This window comes from Triticum aestivum, chromosome 1A (assembly GCF_018294505.1).
Source record: "Triticum aestivum cultivar Chinese Spring chromosome 1A, IWGSC CS RefSeq v2.1, whole genome shotgun sequence".
NCBI lineage: Eukaryota > Viridiplantae > Streptophyta > Magnoliopsida > Poales > Poaceae > Triticum > Triticum aestivum.
In genome coordinates, this window is record NC_057794.1 from 278,855,849 (window position 1) to 278,870,744 (window position 14,896).

The 14,896-nt window shown below is 45.4% G+C and overlaps 1 protein-coding gene across 1 annotated transcript; it reads left to right on the plus strand.

Annotated features, from left to right (window-relative positions):
• Nucleotides 1-10,129: 10,129 nt before the first annotated feature.
• LOC123045902 (UDP-xylose transporter 1) lies at nt 10,130-14,526 on the plus strand. Its single transcript, XM_044469144.1, has 8 exons — nt 10,130-10,475; nt 12,491-12,655; nt 12,797-12,981; nt 13,072-13,139; nt 13,234-13,366; nt 13,491-13,652; nt 13,744-14,019; nt 14,100-14,526. The coding sequence occupies exons 2-8, from the start codon at nt 12,532-12,534 to the stop codon at nt 14,229-14,231; spliced, it is 1,080 nt and encodes a 359-aa protein (XP_044325079.1). The 5' UTR covers nt 10,130-10,475; nt 12,491-12,531; the 3' UTR covers nt 14,232-14,526.
• The last annotated feature ends 370 nt before the right edge of the window (nt 14,527-14,896 follow it).

Consider the following 14,896-nt stretch of genomic DNA (forward strand, 5'->3'; position numbering starts at 1 on the left):
AGGTGTAGACCGCCTTCAATTTGGTCACATTATCTTGGATCAGATTTTTGCTTCACAGACCTGCACATATTTTTTAAACAAAGGATCAGTAGGCGGTTTATATTCCGGGTCAAAAGAAGGTATAAAGGATCGATACAAATGGCTTACCAAAGATGAAGGAAACCATTTGAGACACCCGGTTCTTTAAGCCGGTAAGCTCCATGGTAACCTCCTCAAGAGCTGCTTCAGCTTTTTCAGCATGTTGTGTTAGCAGCGTCTTTTCTTCGGCCCAGGATTTATTTTTGGCAGTCAAGCTGGTTTTCAATTTTTCCGTCTTAGCAAGACTCAGTTGAAGTTTAGAATCAGCAGACTTGATTTCTGCCTCTTGATCCGCTAGCCAGGTCTTTGCATCAGTTAATTGGGAGCCCAGTTCAGATAGGGCGTTCTACAAAACATACACATGTGTGTCAAGGCTTAAACTAAAAGTTATAAAGATTCAAGTCTCAAGTACTTTGCACCGCAATACTACTTGACACTTGGGGGCTAATGTCTGCTAAAACAATATTTTATGACTCTTATATGTTTCAAATCCCAAGTGTTTTACAAAGTAATAACACTTGGCACTTGGGGGCTAATGTCTGCCAAAACAATTTCTTATGACTCTTATATATTTCAAGTCCCAAGTGCATTACAAAGTAACATCACTTGGCACTTGGGGGCTAATGCATGATATTCAGAAGGCTTCTCAAAGATTAAGCCAGATTACAATATTTGTTGGGTTGGTAAAAGACAGATATGAAGTTAAGTACCATTTCATTTATGATAAATTGAGCCGACCCTTGGGGACTATAGGTGAAGGTTACACTATTTTATTGGACTTTTGAAAAACTTAGGGAGAAGATATCAATCTATATTATAAAGTCTCCAGATCATTCAGGTTCATCATCTGAAGACTTGGGGGCTGGCAGAGTATAAGTGAACCGGAGAACATACCTCATATTTCAACTGCAGTTGCTTGACCATTTCAATTTCTGACTCACGGCTGGAGTGGACATGGCTAAGACAGCCGGACAATATGTCACTAACATTCAGATGAGTGTAGTGAGAAATATCAAAATGCACTCTCTGTCTCTCCAAGGCTTCTTGTTTAGCAGTGTGCCGAGCTAACACAATAGGAGTCCCCGGTTCTACAAAACGGCTACCAGTGACCAGAACGTCATGATCAGAAGATGATGGCGGGTTAGCTGAACTGGATGGTCTAGCAGTAGAGGGGTTAACAACGGTATCATCAGCTGACGGCTCAGGAGGATCCAATTGAGTATTGGCAGCCGGGTCTTCTGGTGCTTCAGTTCAAGGGGGAGAAGTTGGCATGGCGGGTTCAGGTGCAAGGACTGACGGGTCTTCCACCGGTTTAGTCACCTTGGCCTTCTTGGACTTGGCTTGACCACTAAGAAAGATGTTATGAGATAGTTAGTACAAAGATGCAGCCTGAAAGACACGGAGGAAAGATGATTTTTCCTTACCCAAGGGCAGTCTAGAAGGCCGTAAATTGATTCTGTGATGAGTCGCCATAAGAGCGAGACACCTCCTGCAAAGATAAAATAAAGTTAGTAATGCAAGGGAGAAGATCCATTAATGGAAAGTAAAAGATGAAGATAAAAGAGACCTCGTTCTGGCGTTTTTGAGGAGTTTGTTGAAGAACGGAAGGCGGTTCATCGTCGTTCTGGGCCTGACGGCGGCTCTCATGTTGCTGCTTTTTCAAAAGAAAATGAGGGTCCAAATAAGCCAAAGGGTGTGAAAACCTTACTTTTCGGGTTACCAGTCGAAGTTTCTGTCTTGGAAAATGGGCTGAGTCGGAGGAAATAGTTACCTCTTCTTATACGGCATGACTGCCCCCCATGTCGTCCTGGCAATAGTCAGTGTCAATAAGGTTATTAAAAAATTGGCCAAGGGAGTCAAGGGCTACCTCCGACTCAGAAGTATCATCAAGCTTTAACAAGTCCTCAGCGGTGCTCTTTTTCTTCTTGGACCTCCGGGTCATCTTCTTGGCGACTATAGCAGCGGCTCTAGCCTTCTTGGTGGCTTCATGGTCATACTTGGCTTTCCAGAAGTCAGATTTGGCCTGTAAACAAGTAAACAAGATAAAAGGTCATGCAGGTATTTAAAACTGTTGAGAAAAATACAAAGAGAAAGAGGTCAGGGTTTTTTTTACCTCAGGTGCCGGGTTAAGTTTGCAGAAGGGGTTTAACCCGACTTTACTGCAGTCTCCATATTTGCTGTTCAACAGGAGAGTTAACATTGAAACAATATCTTCTTCAGTTAGTTGAACGGAGCTGTGACGAAGAGAGTCATTTGGGCCTCCACCATATTCATACATCAATTTGGATCGACGGCTTAGAGGGATGACCCGCCATGAGACCCAACAACGAGTCAAGTCAACTTTGGTTAAGCCATTCCCCAATAAGGCGTTAATCCTTTTAATTGATGGAATAAGTTTCTTGCGTTCGGCGGCAGTGAGCTTGTCAGGGAGTGCAAACTTGGAATCTAGATGTTCCGCGCGGTAACCCGGCAGTGGTTTCTCATTGGCTAGTGAAGTGTCTTGACAATAGAACCAGGTCTGATCCCAGTCTTTGGGATGACTCGGCAAGACTATTAGGGGGAAGACGGCGCCCTGTCGGCGCTGAATTGAGATGCCTCCAAGTTCCAAGCTAGGGCCATTGGTACACTCATTCTGGCGGTTCAGATAAAAATACTCTCTAAAGAGTTCCACAATCGGTTCTTCTTGAAGATACACCTCACAAAGAACTTGGAAATTGCAGATAATGGATATGGAATTGGGCCCAAGATCTTGAGGGTGAAGTTTGAAAAAGTGAAGGACGTCTCTGAAGAATTTTGAGCCGGGGGGTGAAAAACCCCGATTCATGTGGTCAGAAAAGACAATGACTTCACCGTCTTTGGGATTGGGCCGTTCCTCGTCCGGGTCAGGTGCACGGTAAGGCATAACATTCTTCCCTGGTAAAAATCCTATGGTAAAGAATTCCTTTAAATTATCCTCAGTTACTGTGGAGGGGACCCAATTGCAGACAATTGGTGCTTTGGACGGCATGATGAAAAACAGACTGAAAGAAAAGTGATGTGCCGGATAAATCCAATGATGAAAATAAAAGTTCAGATAATGATGATACAGATAAGTAATGGCGGCTTATGTAAGGGCTAATGTCATATAAAGGAAAAAGTGAGCCGGCGCCATAAGCCGCCATGACTACAGATATTTGAGGAATACCAGCAACATAATTGGCTAAGTATTGAGACAAACAAGTTTCATAATTTCCTGATATTATTTTGGATCAAATGGCCATTCAAAATGGAAAATATTCTAGACCTAAAAATCTAGCACATATGAGTTCGTGAGTTCTAATGAGGCTTTTTATACCAAGAGAAGGAATCTACTGGTATCAAGAATGGGCACAAAACAACTACTGCACAAGTATATGTTCTTTTTGGATCAAGAAGAAGCGACAGTGGAAGAACTACGAAGAAACTGTGATGAACTGAGAAGAACACGCAGAAAACCTAGGAACCCTAATGCGGATCCGAGGAACAGGAAGGCAAACACTTATAGCCACGAATCTTTCGCGGAGAGTCGCCGCCGTTCTCTGGACTGATTCCGGTTGATGCAGCGACCAAGGTCGATGGAGTCGAGGTGCTCTGCGACGGCGGCAGAGCTCGAGCAGTGGTGGAGTTGCGAGAGGAGGAAAACAAAGAGAGAGAAGAATGAGAAGGACCGGGGCGTGCCTATTTATAAGGGGATAAGCAAACAGGCAAGCACAGAAATTGAGGAAGACCCAAATAATGACTATCCAACTAAACGGACGCCTCGATTCTCGGAAGGCATTAAAAGATAAAGATCCGTTGAGGATGACGTCATAACAGTTTTTTGTGTTTTCAGAAGATGACGTCACGGCAGGTTACATAATTTTTATAGAGATAGGAAGATGGATTTCATCTAAGTATTGAAGATTGACAAGGAACAAAGTTCAAAGTCAATGTGGGGCCTAATGTTGGGAATATAGCTACCAGGTAAGACCCGCCCAGGAGGGTCCGGGTCAGCCCCAATGGCGGGTTACAAGAAGAAGCCCAGTAGATATTCAAGGTGATGATTTATTAAGACTTGAAGAAGGCCTAAGCCCAGAGGTGTCTTAAGGCCCAAATATTGTGAACCGCCATATGTAGGAAAAGACTTGTAAAGAAAGGCATTTAAAGAAAGTCACCGAGTCGGACACATTTTATGAGCCGGCCGGGACTCTGTAGGCCGCCAGGCGTCAAACCGTGTATATAAGGGGACGACCCGACGATGGCTTGGGACAAGAAACAACAACTCGAAGCCAGGCCAAGCATATTCGCTCCCTGGTCTTTGAAACCCCAGCAATTCCAACACAACTAGACATAGGCTTTTACCTTCATCGTAAGGGGCCGAACTAGTATAAAACCGCTCGTGTCCTTTGTCCCGATTAACCCCTTTAAGCTTCCTAGTTGCGATGGCCCTACGACTAAATCCGTTTGCTAGGACATCTGCCATGATAACTCCACGACAATAAGGCTCACGCCAGTTGCCGATAACTTTAACAAAACATGATCATCTCATATAACAATTTATATCTCATCACGTCTTGACCATATCACATCACAACAAGCCCTGCAAAAACAAGTTGGACGTCCTCTACTTTGTTTTTGCAAGTTTTACGTGGCTGCTACGGGCTTCTAGCAAGAACCATTCTTACCTACGCATCAAAACCACAACGATTTTTCGTCAAGTGTGTTGTTTTAACCTTCAACAAGGACCGGGCATAGTCACACTCGATTCAACTAAACTTGGAGAAACAGACACCCACTAGCCACCTGTGTGCGAAGCACGTCGGTAGAACCAGTCTCATGAACACGGTCATCTAATGTCGGTCTAGGCCGCTTCATCCAACAATACTGCCGAATCAAAGTATGACATGCTGGTAAGCAGTATGACTATTATCGCCCACAACTCTTTGTGTTCTACTCGTGCATATAACATCTACGCATAGACATGGCTCGGATGCCACTGTTGGGGAACGTAGTATTTCAAAAATTTACTACGATCACGCAAGATCTATCTAGGAGAAGCATAGCAACGAGCAGGGAGAGTGTGTCCACGTACCCTCGTAGACCGAAAACGGAAGCGTTTAGTAACGCGGTTGATGTAGTCGAACGTCTTCGCGATCCAAGTACCGAACGCATGGCACCTCCTGATCTGCACACGTTCAGCTCGGTGACGTCCCTCGAACTCTTGATCCAGTTGAGGCCGGGGGAGTGTTTCGCCAGCACGACAGCGTGGTGACGGTGATGATGAAGTTACCGACGCAGGGCTTCGCCTAAGCACTATGACAATATGACCGAGGTGGAAAACTGTGGAGGGGGGCACCGCACACGACTAAGACAAATCTTGGAGTTCCTTTGGGGTGCCCCCCTGCCCACATATATAAAGGAGGGGGAAGAGGAGGCCGGCCTAGGAGGGGCACGCCTATAGGGGGAGTCCAACTAGGATTCCCAATCCTAGTTGGAGTCCCCTTCCTTTTCCAAGAGGGGAGAGAGGGAAGGAGTAGGAGAGGGAGAAGGAAAGGGAGGGGGCGCCGCCCCCTCCCTAGTACAATTCATACTTGCCATATGGGGGGGCAGCCACCCCTTGAGGCCCTTTTCTCCTTTCCCGTATGGCCCATTAAGGCCCACTACTTCCCCTGGCGAATTCCCGTAACTCTCCGGTACTCCGAAAAATACCCGAATCACTCGGAACCTTTCCGATGTCCGAATATAGCCTTCCAGTATATCGATCTTTACGTCTCGACCATTTTGAGACTTCTCGTCATGTCTGTCATCTCATCCGGGACTCCGACCAACCTTTGGTACATAAAATCACATAATTCATAATACAAATCGTCAACAAACGTTAAGCGTGTGGACCCTACGGGTTCGAGAACTATGTAGACATGACCGAGACACATCTCCGGTCAATAACCAATAGCGGAACCTGGATGCTCATATTGGCTCCTACATATTCTACGAAGATCTTTATCGGTCAAACAACATAACACCATACGTTGTTCCCTTTGTCATCGGTATGTTAGTTGGCCGAGATTCGATCATCGGTATCCTCATACCTAGTTCGATCTCGTTACCAACAAGTCTCTTTACTTGTTCTGTAATGCGTCATCCCGTAACTAACTCCTTAGTCACATTGCTTGCAAGGCTTATAGTGATGAGCATTACCGAGAGAGCCCAGAGATACCTCTCTGACAATCAGAGTGACAAATCCTAATCTCGATCTATGCTAACTCAACAAACACCATCGGAGACACCTGTAGAGCATCTTTATAATCACCTAGTTACGTTGTGACGTTTGATAGCACACTAAGTGTTCCTCCGGTATTCGGGAGTTGCATAATCTCATAGTCATAGGAACATGTATAAGTCATGAAGAAAGCAATAGCAACAAACTAAATGATCATAGTGCTAAGCTAACGGATGGGTCTTGTCCATCACATCATTCTCTAATGATGTGATCCCATTCATCAAATGACAACACATGTCTATAGCTAGGAAAATTAACCATCTTTGATTAACGAGCTAGTCAAGTAGAGGCATACTAGGGACACTCTGTTTTCTATGTATTCACACGTGTATCAAGTTTCCGGTAATACAATTCTAGCATGAATAATAAACATTTATCATGATATAAGAAAATATAAATAACAACTTTATTATTGCCTCTAGGGCATATTTCGTTCATAGGGCACATTTCCAACAGTCTCTCACTTACACTAGAGTCAATAATCTAGTTTACATCGTAATGAATCTAACACCCATAGAGTTCTGGTGCTGATCATATTTTGCTCGTGGAAAAGGTTTAGTCAATGGGTGTAGCACATTCGGATCCATATGAATTTTGCAAAGCTCTATGTCTCCTTCCTTGATGTAATCAATGATGGAGTTGAAATGGTGTTTGATATGGTTGGTCTTCTGGTGAAATCTGGGCTCCTTGCAAAGGCAATGACGCTAGTGTTTTCACAATAGATAGTCATGGGATCCAATGCACTAGGAACCACTCCTAAATCGGATATGAATTCCTTCATCTAGACTCCTTCATGCGTCCCTTCCGAAGAAACTATATATTCCGTCTCACATGTAGATGCTGCTACCACACTCTGCTTGGAGCTACTCTAACTGTCTGCTCCACCATTCAAAATAAATATGTATCCGGTTTGAGACTTCAAGTCACCCGGGCCAGTGTCAAAGCTAGCATCGATGTAACAGTTTACGACGAGCTCTTTATCACCTCCATAAACGAGAAACATTTCCTTAGTCCTCTTTAGGTACTTGAGGATATTTTTGAACCCTGCCCACTGGTCCACTCCTGGATCACTCTGGTACCTCCCAACCAAACTTATGGAAAGTCACACATCAGGTCAGGTACACAACATGTCATACATGATAGAGCCTATGGCTGAGGCTAGGGGGCGACTTTCATTCTTTCTCTTTCTTCTGGCGTGGTCGGGCTTTGAGTCTTACTCAACTTCACACCTTACAACATAGGCAAGAACCCCTTCTTTGACTGGTCCATTTTGAACTTCTTTAAAACTTTGTCAAGATACGTGCTTTGTGAAAGTCCTATAAGGCGTCTTGATCTATCTCTAGATATCTTGATGCCCAATATGTAAGCAGCTTCACCCATGTCTTTCTTAGAAAACTATTGTTTAAATAACTCTTTATGTTTTCCATAAATTCTGTATCATTTTCAATCAATAATATGTCATGCACAAGAAATATTAGAAATGCTACAGAGCTCCCATCACTTTCTTGTAAATACAAACTTTTCCATATCCGTGGATTATCAAAGGCTTTGATCACCTCATCAATGTGAATATTCCAACTCCGAGATGCTTGCACTAGTGCACAAATGGATCACCAGAGCTTGCATACCTTATTAGCATCCTTAGGATCGACAAAACCTCCCCGTTGCATCATATACAACTCTTCCTTAAGGAAACCATTAAGGAACATAGTTCTGACGTCCTTCTACCAGATTTCATAGTCGAAAAATGCAGCAATTGCTGACATAATCCTAACAGACTTCAGCATCGCTATAGGTGAGAAAGTCTCATCGTAGTCAACCCCTTAAATTTTGTTGAAAACCCCTTGTAACAAGTCGAGCTTTATAGACGGTGACATTACCATTAGAGCCCATCTTCTATTCTTCTTCTAAAAGATCCATTTGTGCTTAATGGCCTTTCGGTCATCGGATAAGTCCACCAAAGTCCATACTTAGTTTTCATACATAGATCCTATCTTGGATTTCATGGCCTCTAGCCATTTGTCTGAATCAGGGCTCATCATTGCTTCTTCATAGTTCGTAGGTTCACCGTTGTCCAACAACATGACTTCTAGGACATGATTATCATACCATTCAGGGGCGGTACGTGTTCTGGTCGACCTACGAAGTTCAGTAATAGCTTGATTTGAAGTTTCATGATCATTTTCATTACCTTCCTCTCTAGTTGGTGAAGACACCACAAGAACATCTTTCTGTGTTGCATAATTTCTAATTTGAGAGAAGATACGATTACTTCGTGAAGCTCTACTTTCCTCTTACTCACTTCTTTCTAGAGAAACTCGTTGTGTAAAAAAGATACATTCTTGACAACAAAGATCTTGCCATTGGATCTGTGATAGAAGATATACACAATGATCTCTTTAGGGTACCCTATGAAGATGCATTTCTCCACTTTGGGTTCGAGCTCATCAGCCTAAAGCCTCTTGACATAAGCGCCACATCCTCAAACTTTAAGAAATGACAACTTATATTTCTTGCCAAACCACAATGCATAAGGTGTCGTCTCAACAGAGTAATAAACATTATAGAACACACCATATCTAGAGACTACGATTACGTCGGACACACCATTACGCTATGATGTTCCAGATGGCGTAAGTTGTGAAACAATTTCCTATTATCTTAAATGCATACCAAATTCGTAACTCAAATATTCAACTCCACGACCAGATCATAAAAAAATTATCTTCTTGTTACGATTATTCTCTACTTTACTCTGAAACTCCTTAACCTTTTCAAAATATTTCAAATTTGTGTTTCATTAAGTAAATATATCGATTCAATCTCAAAATGATGTGTCGGTTCAATCTCTCAAAGGTGCTCATAAGATAAGAGCAAGTACAATAAGCTTATGTAAGCGGGCTATAAGAGTTAAAATATTATATTTCTGCTGACATGGAGGGGAGAGAAGAAGAGAAAGAAGAGGAGCCAACTATGACACTACTACTATGTTACTTTGCACTATGGAGGTGGTAACTTAGACTAGTGTCATGCATATGACACTAGTCTAAATTACTCTCCACTATGACCAGCCTAAAGAGCCAGCTACAACGCGTGCTCATAGGCACTATGTGAGAGTGGGATGTGGACCATGCATTAATAAAGTACTCCCACCGTCCGGGTTTATTAGGCCTCTTAGCATCACAAGCATGTCCACTTTTATAAGGCCCCGCGTTGGAAAGGTGCATGCATGCAACCATTTCATTGGTTACATTGAAAGCTATTGTTGTTGGTGCCATGGCTGAAAAATTAATACACTTCATGTGTGTTTTTTCATTGGCTGCATACATGTGAGAGAGTGCATTGAGAGTGGAGTGAAAGAATTAATGTGAGCAAATTACTATGTGTCTTGGTCTAAGAGAAGTTGTCTTTAGGCCTAATAAACCCGGACGGAGGGAGTAGCACCTTAACTATTGTACGTGCTGACTATAACCTTAGCTATAGATGACATGTCAATATCATATAGTCATCAGCTGGCTGTATTATTAACCATGCTCTAAGATGTGCGTACGTACGTTCATAGGAATGAGTGTATGTGCGTATATAGAGACGCTTGTCCTGTGTTTTAAAAACCTGTACTCTCCTCCTCCACACTTTTATTTGAATCAATAAGTTAATGCCTGGCACATTTCTTCCACCAGGGACCCAAATTCGTACTAACCCAGAGAGTAGCCGTGCGTGGGATGCGTGTACCAAAGGCAGGCCCCACTTCCTAGAGGGTGAGGGCGTCGGAGGCGAAGCGACGAGCCGACGATGATTGTGACGGCGGGGCGGGCGGGCGCCTGAGTTGTTCACCACCTACCCTCCCCCGCCTCTCTAAGACTTTCCACCCAACTGATCACACCAACAGCAACAGCTAGGCACAGCCCACGAACAAACTGCCGTTGAGAAGACCAACCATTTCTTCCTCCCCGGAGACACGCGGAGAAACTCGACGACTCCTCTCCCTCCCCACCTTAGTCCCGAACTCCCGATCGGGAAATCTCGGCGGAGGCGCTGCATCTCCCTGGACTGAGGATCTCGGGGCCCGGCGGAGGACGTGGACCGGCATCACGCCAACTGATCGAGCAAGAGCCGAGAGGTACGTACGTGCGTCTGTTCGTTTCACTGGGTTTTCCAATCTCATCTGCTGGGCCGCGTAGGGTAGCAATACAGCGTAGCTGCTTACGATCGATCCAAGGGAAGGCACTCTCTGTTCTTTGGTCGATTGCAGCCAAGTTATCGGCTGGCCGTCTGGGCAGCGCCGATCAGTCGCCCCATTTGCGGCGGCGGCGGCAGCGGTGCTGCTTCTCCGCAGAATCCGCGACGTGTTTGCCGGCCCTACCACAGCACTGCTACGCCGCTAGATTACCGGACGAGTAGAGCCAGCGCCGCCGCCTGCTACGGACGGGACGCGCGCGTTTCGTCTGGCCTCCTCGCCGGCGCCGTGCGTGCTCGAGTGTATGCCACGAGCCAACTGCGCCCTGGCACGTGGCGTCCATCGGTGGCTGGCGTGGCGGCGCGCTGAACTGGCCAGGGATACTTCCCCCGTTTGTCCTACTATAGTGTGAGCCCAATTGTTGGCAGGTGTCGCCGTCCGTCCGTCCGGATGGAAATATCTCCGCCTGTTTCTTCTTCTTCCGGGTGATAAGGAGAGTTGGGTCAACTCTAATTGCCTTCTGCACAGAGCAAATGGCGCGACCGGATTTATTGCTTGCGCTTTGTTGCACCTCGAAACTGATAATTATAGCATTGGATCCCAAGTTCTACAACATCCGATCTGGAGATTGTACTGTCTTCCTCTCTCTGCTAAGGTTTGACTTGTACATGCATTAACTAAACATGGTTAAGCAACTTGCATGATCTCCCCGGGATAAAGGCCCGTACACTTCAATTCAGATTCAAACTTTGTATATAGTACTCCCTCCGCAAATTAATATAAGAACGTTTAGATCATTACTTTAGTGATCTAAATGCTTTTACATTAGTTTGATCTAAAAAATCTTATATTAGTTTACAGAGGGTGTAATGTTTAGTCCAGCAATACACACTTTCTATTGGAGTAGTATGTTTGTGTGATACAAATAATTATAGGTTTTATTCGCCGGTTCAACTATTCCATTTGCATATCAACACCTTAATTACGGACGACAAAGGTTTACGAATTATTGACAGCATTTCACGGAGGAATTAACATTCAAATTCCAGTTTCCATGCTAAGTCAAACCAAGGAGTACTCAGTGAGCTGTCACACACGTGGTGGCTGGTGACAAGTGAGTATTCAGACGTATAATACTCATCCGTAGCATTTTCTGGGAGTAGTCGATGTGCCTAACAGTCCATTCTATGCTCTGATGTGACCACCCAACGAATGTGCAGACCAGTCATCAGTAGTACGAAACACTCGAATTTGACACTTCAAAGCTGCCTTTGCCTTGTCCCAGTTGTGTACTACTATTCGCCCATGCCACTGTCTGTTGTAGTGTTGGTGTTGCTGATAACTGTTGTGTGGTAGCACTCGCAGAATGCTTAGAGCATGGTTAATAGAAGAGCCGGCAGCTGGCTCTGTACTCATGCCATGTCATATATAGCCTTTGTGAAAAAAATCGCATATAATAAGGCTGGCGTGTAAGTTGGCTGTAGCAATTAATGTTTGCATGCATGGGTAAGAATGCAAACGCATTTGATTGGAAGAGGGAAAGAAGCGTCAGCCTTCAGCCCCTGCATGCATTCTTTTCTCTCGAGTGCAGTGCTACAGCCGGGCGATTGCCCAAGCGCCGGCCTCTTCCTCATTCCAACTTTCTCTCTCCTCCAGCTAGTATTTTTGCTAATCTGGACAGCTTATAGCCTGCTGACTCAGGCTTACTATACTTGCTCTTATTATACAGACTAAGCCACGTGAAACTTTAATTCGTGTCACTGCTTGAACGTGGCAATGATTTTCTGCGGTGCCCATGTCAACGCTTCGTTTCCCTAGGCGAACTCACGTTGTTCCCTGACGGATAACCGTACTATAAAAATTTGTCAACTTAACCATCTTCTGCTCGCTCCTACTACTCCAGGGAGTGTATATCATATAGCTTGTGATTCACCAACTGGGCCTTGATCTACCACCAGGGACAGGACAGGGAGGAAGCGGTTCAGAAGACGAAGAGGAGATGTCGTCCGACGGCGGGGGCTCCCAGATGGGCGTCGCCGGCGCGCTGGGCCTCTCGGTCACGTCGTCAGTAGCCATTGTCATTTGCAACAAGTACCTCATGAGCACCCTCAACTTCTACTTCGGTTAGTACAACTTTCAGAGTTTCAGACTCTCAGTGCTGCTGCTGCTTACTGCGTCCGACACTTTTGTCATCAAGTGCACAAAAAGGACATTTCGATCTTACAACTTTCTGATTTGTGTTTGCTTCAAATTTCGATATGCAGCGACGACACTGACAAGCTGGCACCTGCTGGTGACTTTCTGCACGCTCCACATAGCGCAGCGCCTGCGCTTCTTTGAGCCGAAGCCAATCGACGCGCAGACTGTCATCTCCTTTGGGTTTCTCAATGGGATCTCCATTGGCCTCCTCAACCTTTGCCTTGGCTTCAACTCAGTTGGTTTCTACCAGGCAAGCTACCCAGACTGCTGATGATAGCTCATACAGTACCATTTCATTTGTTTTCTTACTCGTGGATTTGCTGTGTTTGTTTTGCTACAGATGACCAAGCTGGCTATTATACCATTCACCATGCTCTTGGAGACCATCTTTCTGAGCAAGAAGTTCAGGTGATTCTCAGATTCCTTCTCGCATTGGGCTTTTTCCTGATCATCTTGAAGCAAATTCAGCGTTTCTCATGCTCCACATTCATTAACTGTGCAGCCAGAGCATCAAGGCCTCTCTCATGGTCCTCCTCCTGGGAGTTGGCATCGCATCTGTCACCGATCTCCAGCTCAATCTCCTCGGCTCGATCATCGCAGTGCTCACCATCGCTGCGACCTGTGTCTGCCAGATCGTATCCTTCTGCTCTGCCCCTGCATGAAACTCAAGCTATCTAAGCTAGCTGTTAACCTGTTACACATTTGCAGTTGCACCCTGAATACTTGTGTTCATGTCATCTTCCTTGACCTTGAACAAAGCTGACCAACCAGATCCAGAGGAGGCTCAAGGTGTCTTCCACTCAGCTACTGTACCAGTCCTCCCTGTACCAATCCGCTGTGCTGCTCATCACCGGCCCCTTCGTCGACAAGCTCCTGACAAAGAAGGACGTCTTCGCGTTCGAGTACACATTCGAAGTCGTGGTACGTGCTATATGTGCAGCAGCAGCAAGAACTGAACATGATGTAAAAGATGAATAAATTTGAGCTGCGCTGAACAAATTTTCTGGCGCAGGTGTTCATCCTAATGTCGTGCGGGATCGCTGTGTCCGTCAACTTCAGCACCTTCCTGGTGATCGGCACGACGTCGCCAGTGACGTACCAGGTGTTGGGCCACCTCAAGACGTGCCTCATCCTCTCCTTCGGCTACGTCCTCCTCAAAGACCCCTTCACGCTCCGCAACCTCGCCGGCATCCTCATCGCCATCTTCGGCATGGGCCTCTACTCCTTCTTCTCCGTCTCCGAGAGCAGGAAGAAGACCGAGGGCGCCACGTTGCCGGTCAACACCCAGGTCCGTACTTTTCCTGATACGTTTGTATCTGAATCTGGAATGGCGTATGACAAGGTTTTAACCGGCGTGTGCCCTTGCAGATGAGCGAGAAGGATTCGGCGCCGCTCCTTGGCACGAAAACCTCGCCGTGGCAGGAGAGCAACGGGGTGGAGAACTTTGACGACGTGCCACGGACCGCGAAGACCGCGTTTAGCCGGCAGCTGAACCCGTAGCTTAGGATGGATATGCTTTGGTAAGTTGGTATAGCAGCATCAGTATCTATTCTTTCCCCTTTGGGGTTTCTCCTACAATGATGAGAATTGCTCGATGATGAAAGTAATGGTGGTATTGTAAGGTGATTCTAGGACCTAAAAAGTTCTGGAAGTAATGTAGGGCAGCAAGTACCAACTTCTCCTACAATGGTTGTAGGGCAGGGATCTCGCGGAAATTGCACAAGAAATTTTCTGGAAGTTCTGCAAAAGCTGCAATTTATCATGGCAATTCTCTCGTTTACAAACGCGGAAAACAGTGGATGTCAATCCTTTTTCCAGAGAAAACGCAAGGGTAGACTACGCCGAAACGCAACAGCTGCTAGAGAAATATTACAGCTAATAACACCAAACATATTTTGGTCACGATGCCATCTATTGAATCTCTAATGCCCATGTAGGTGTACGGTAAGAGCATCTACAGCCAGTAAATCCGACCCTTCAAACGTTCACGGACGTGACCGGACACGTTCGTGGAGCATCTATAGCCAGCAAATCCGACCCTTCAAACGCCCGCAGACGTGACCGGGCACGTTCGCTGACAGTGACCGATCACGCCTTAAATATTTGATTCTACAATCGGACATCTCAAAGTAGAAACATCAAATTCATATAACATAAACCGATCT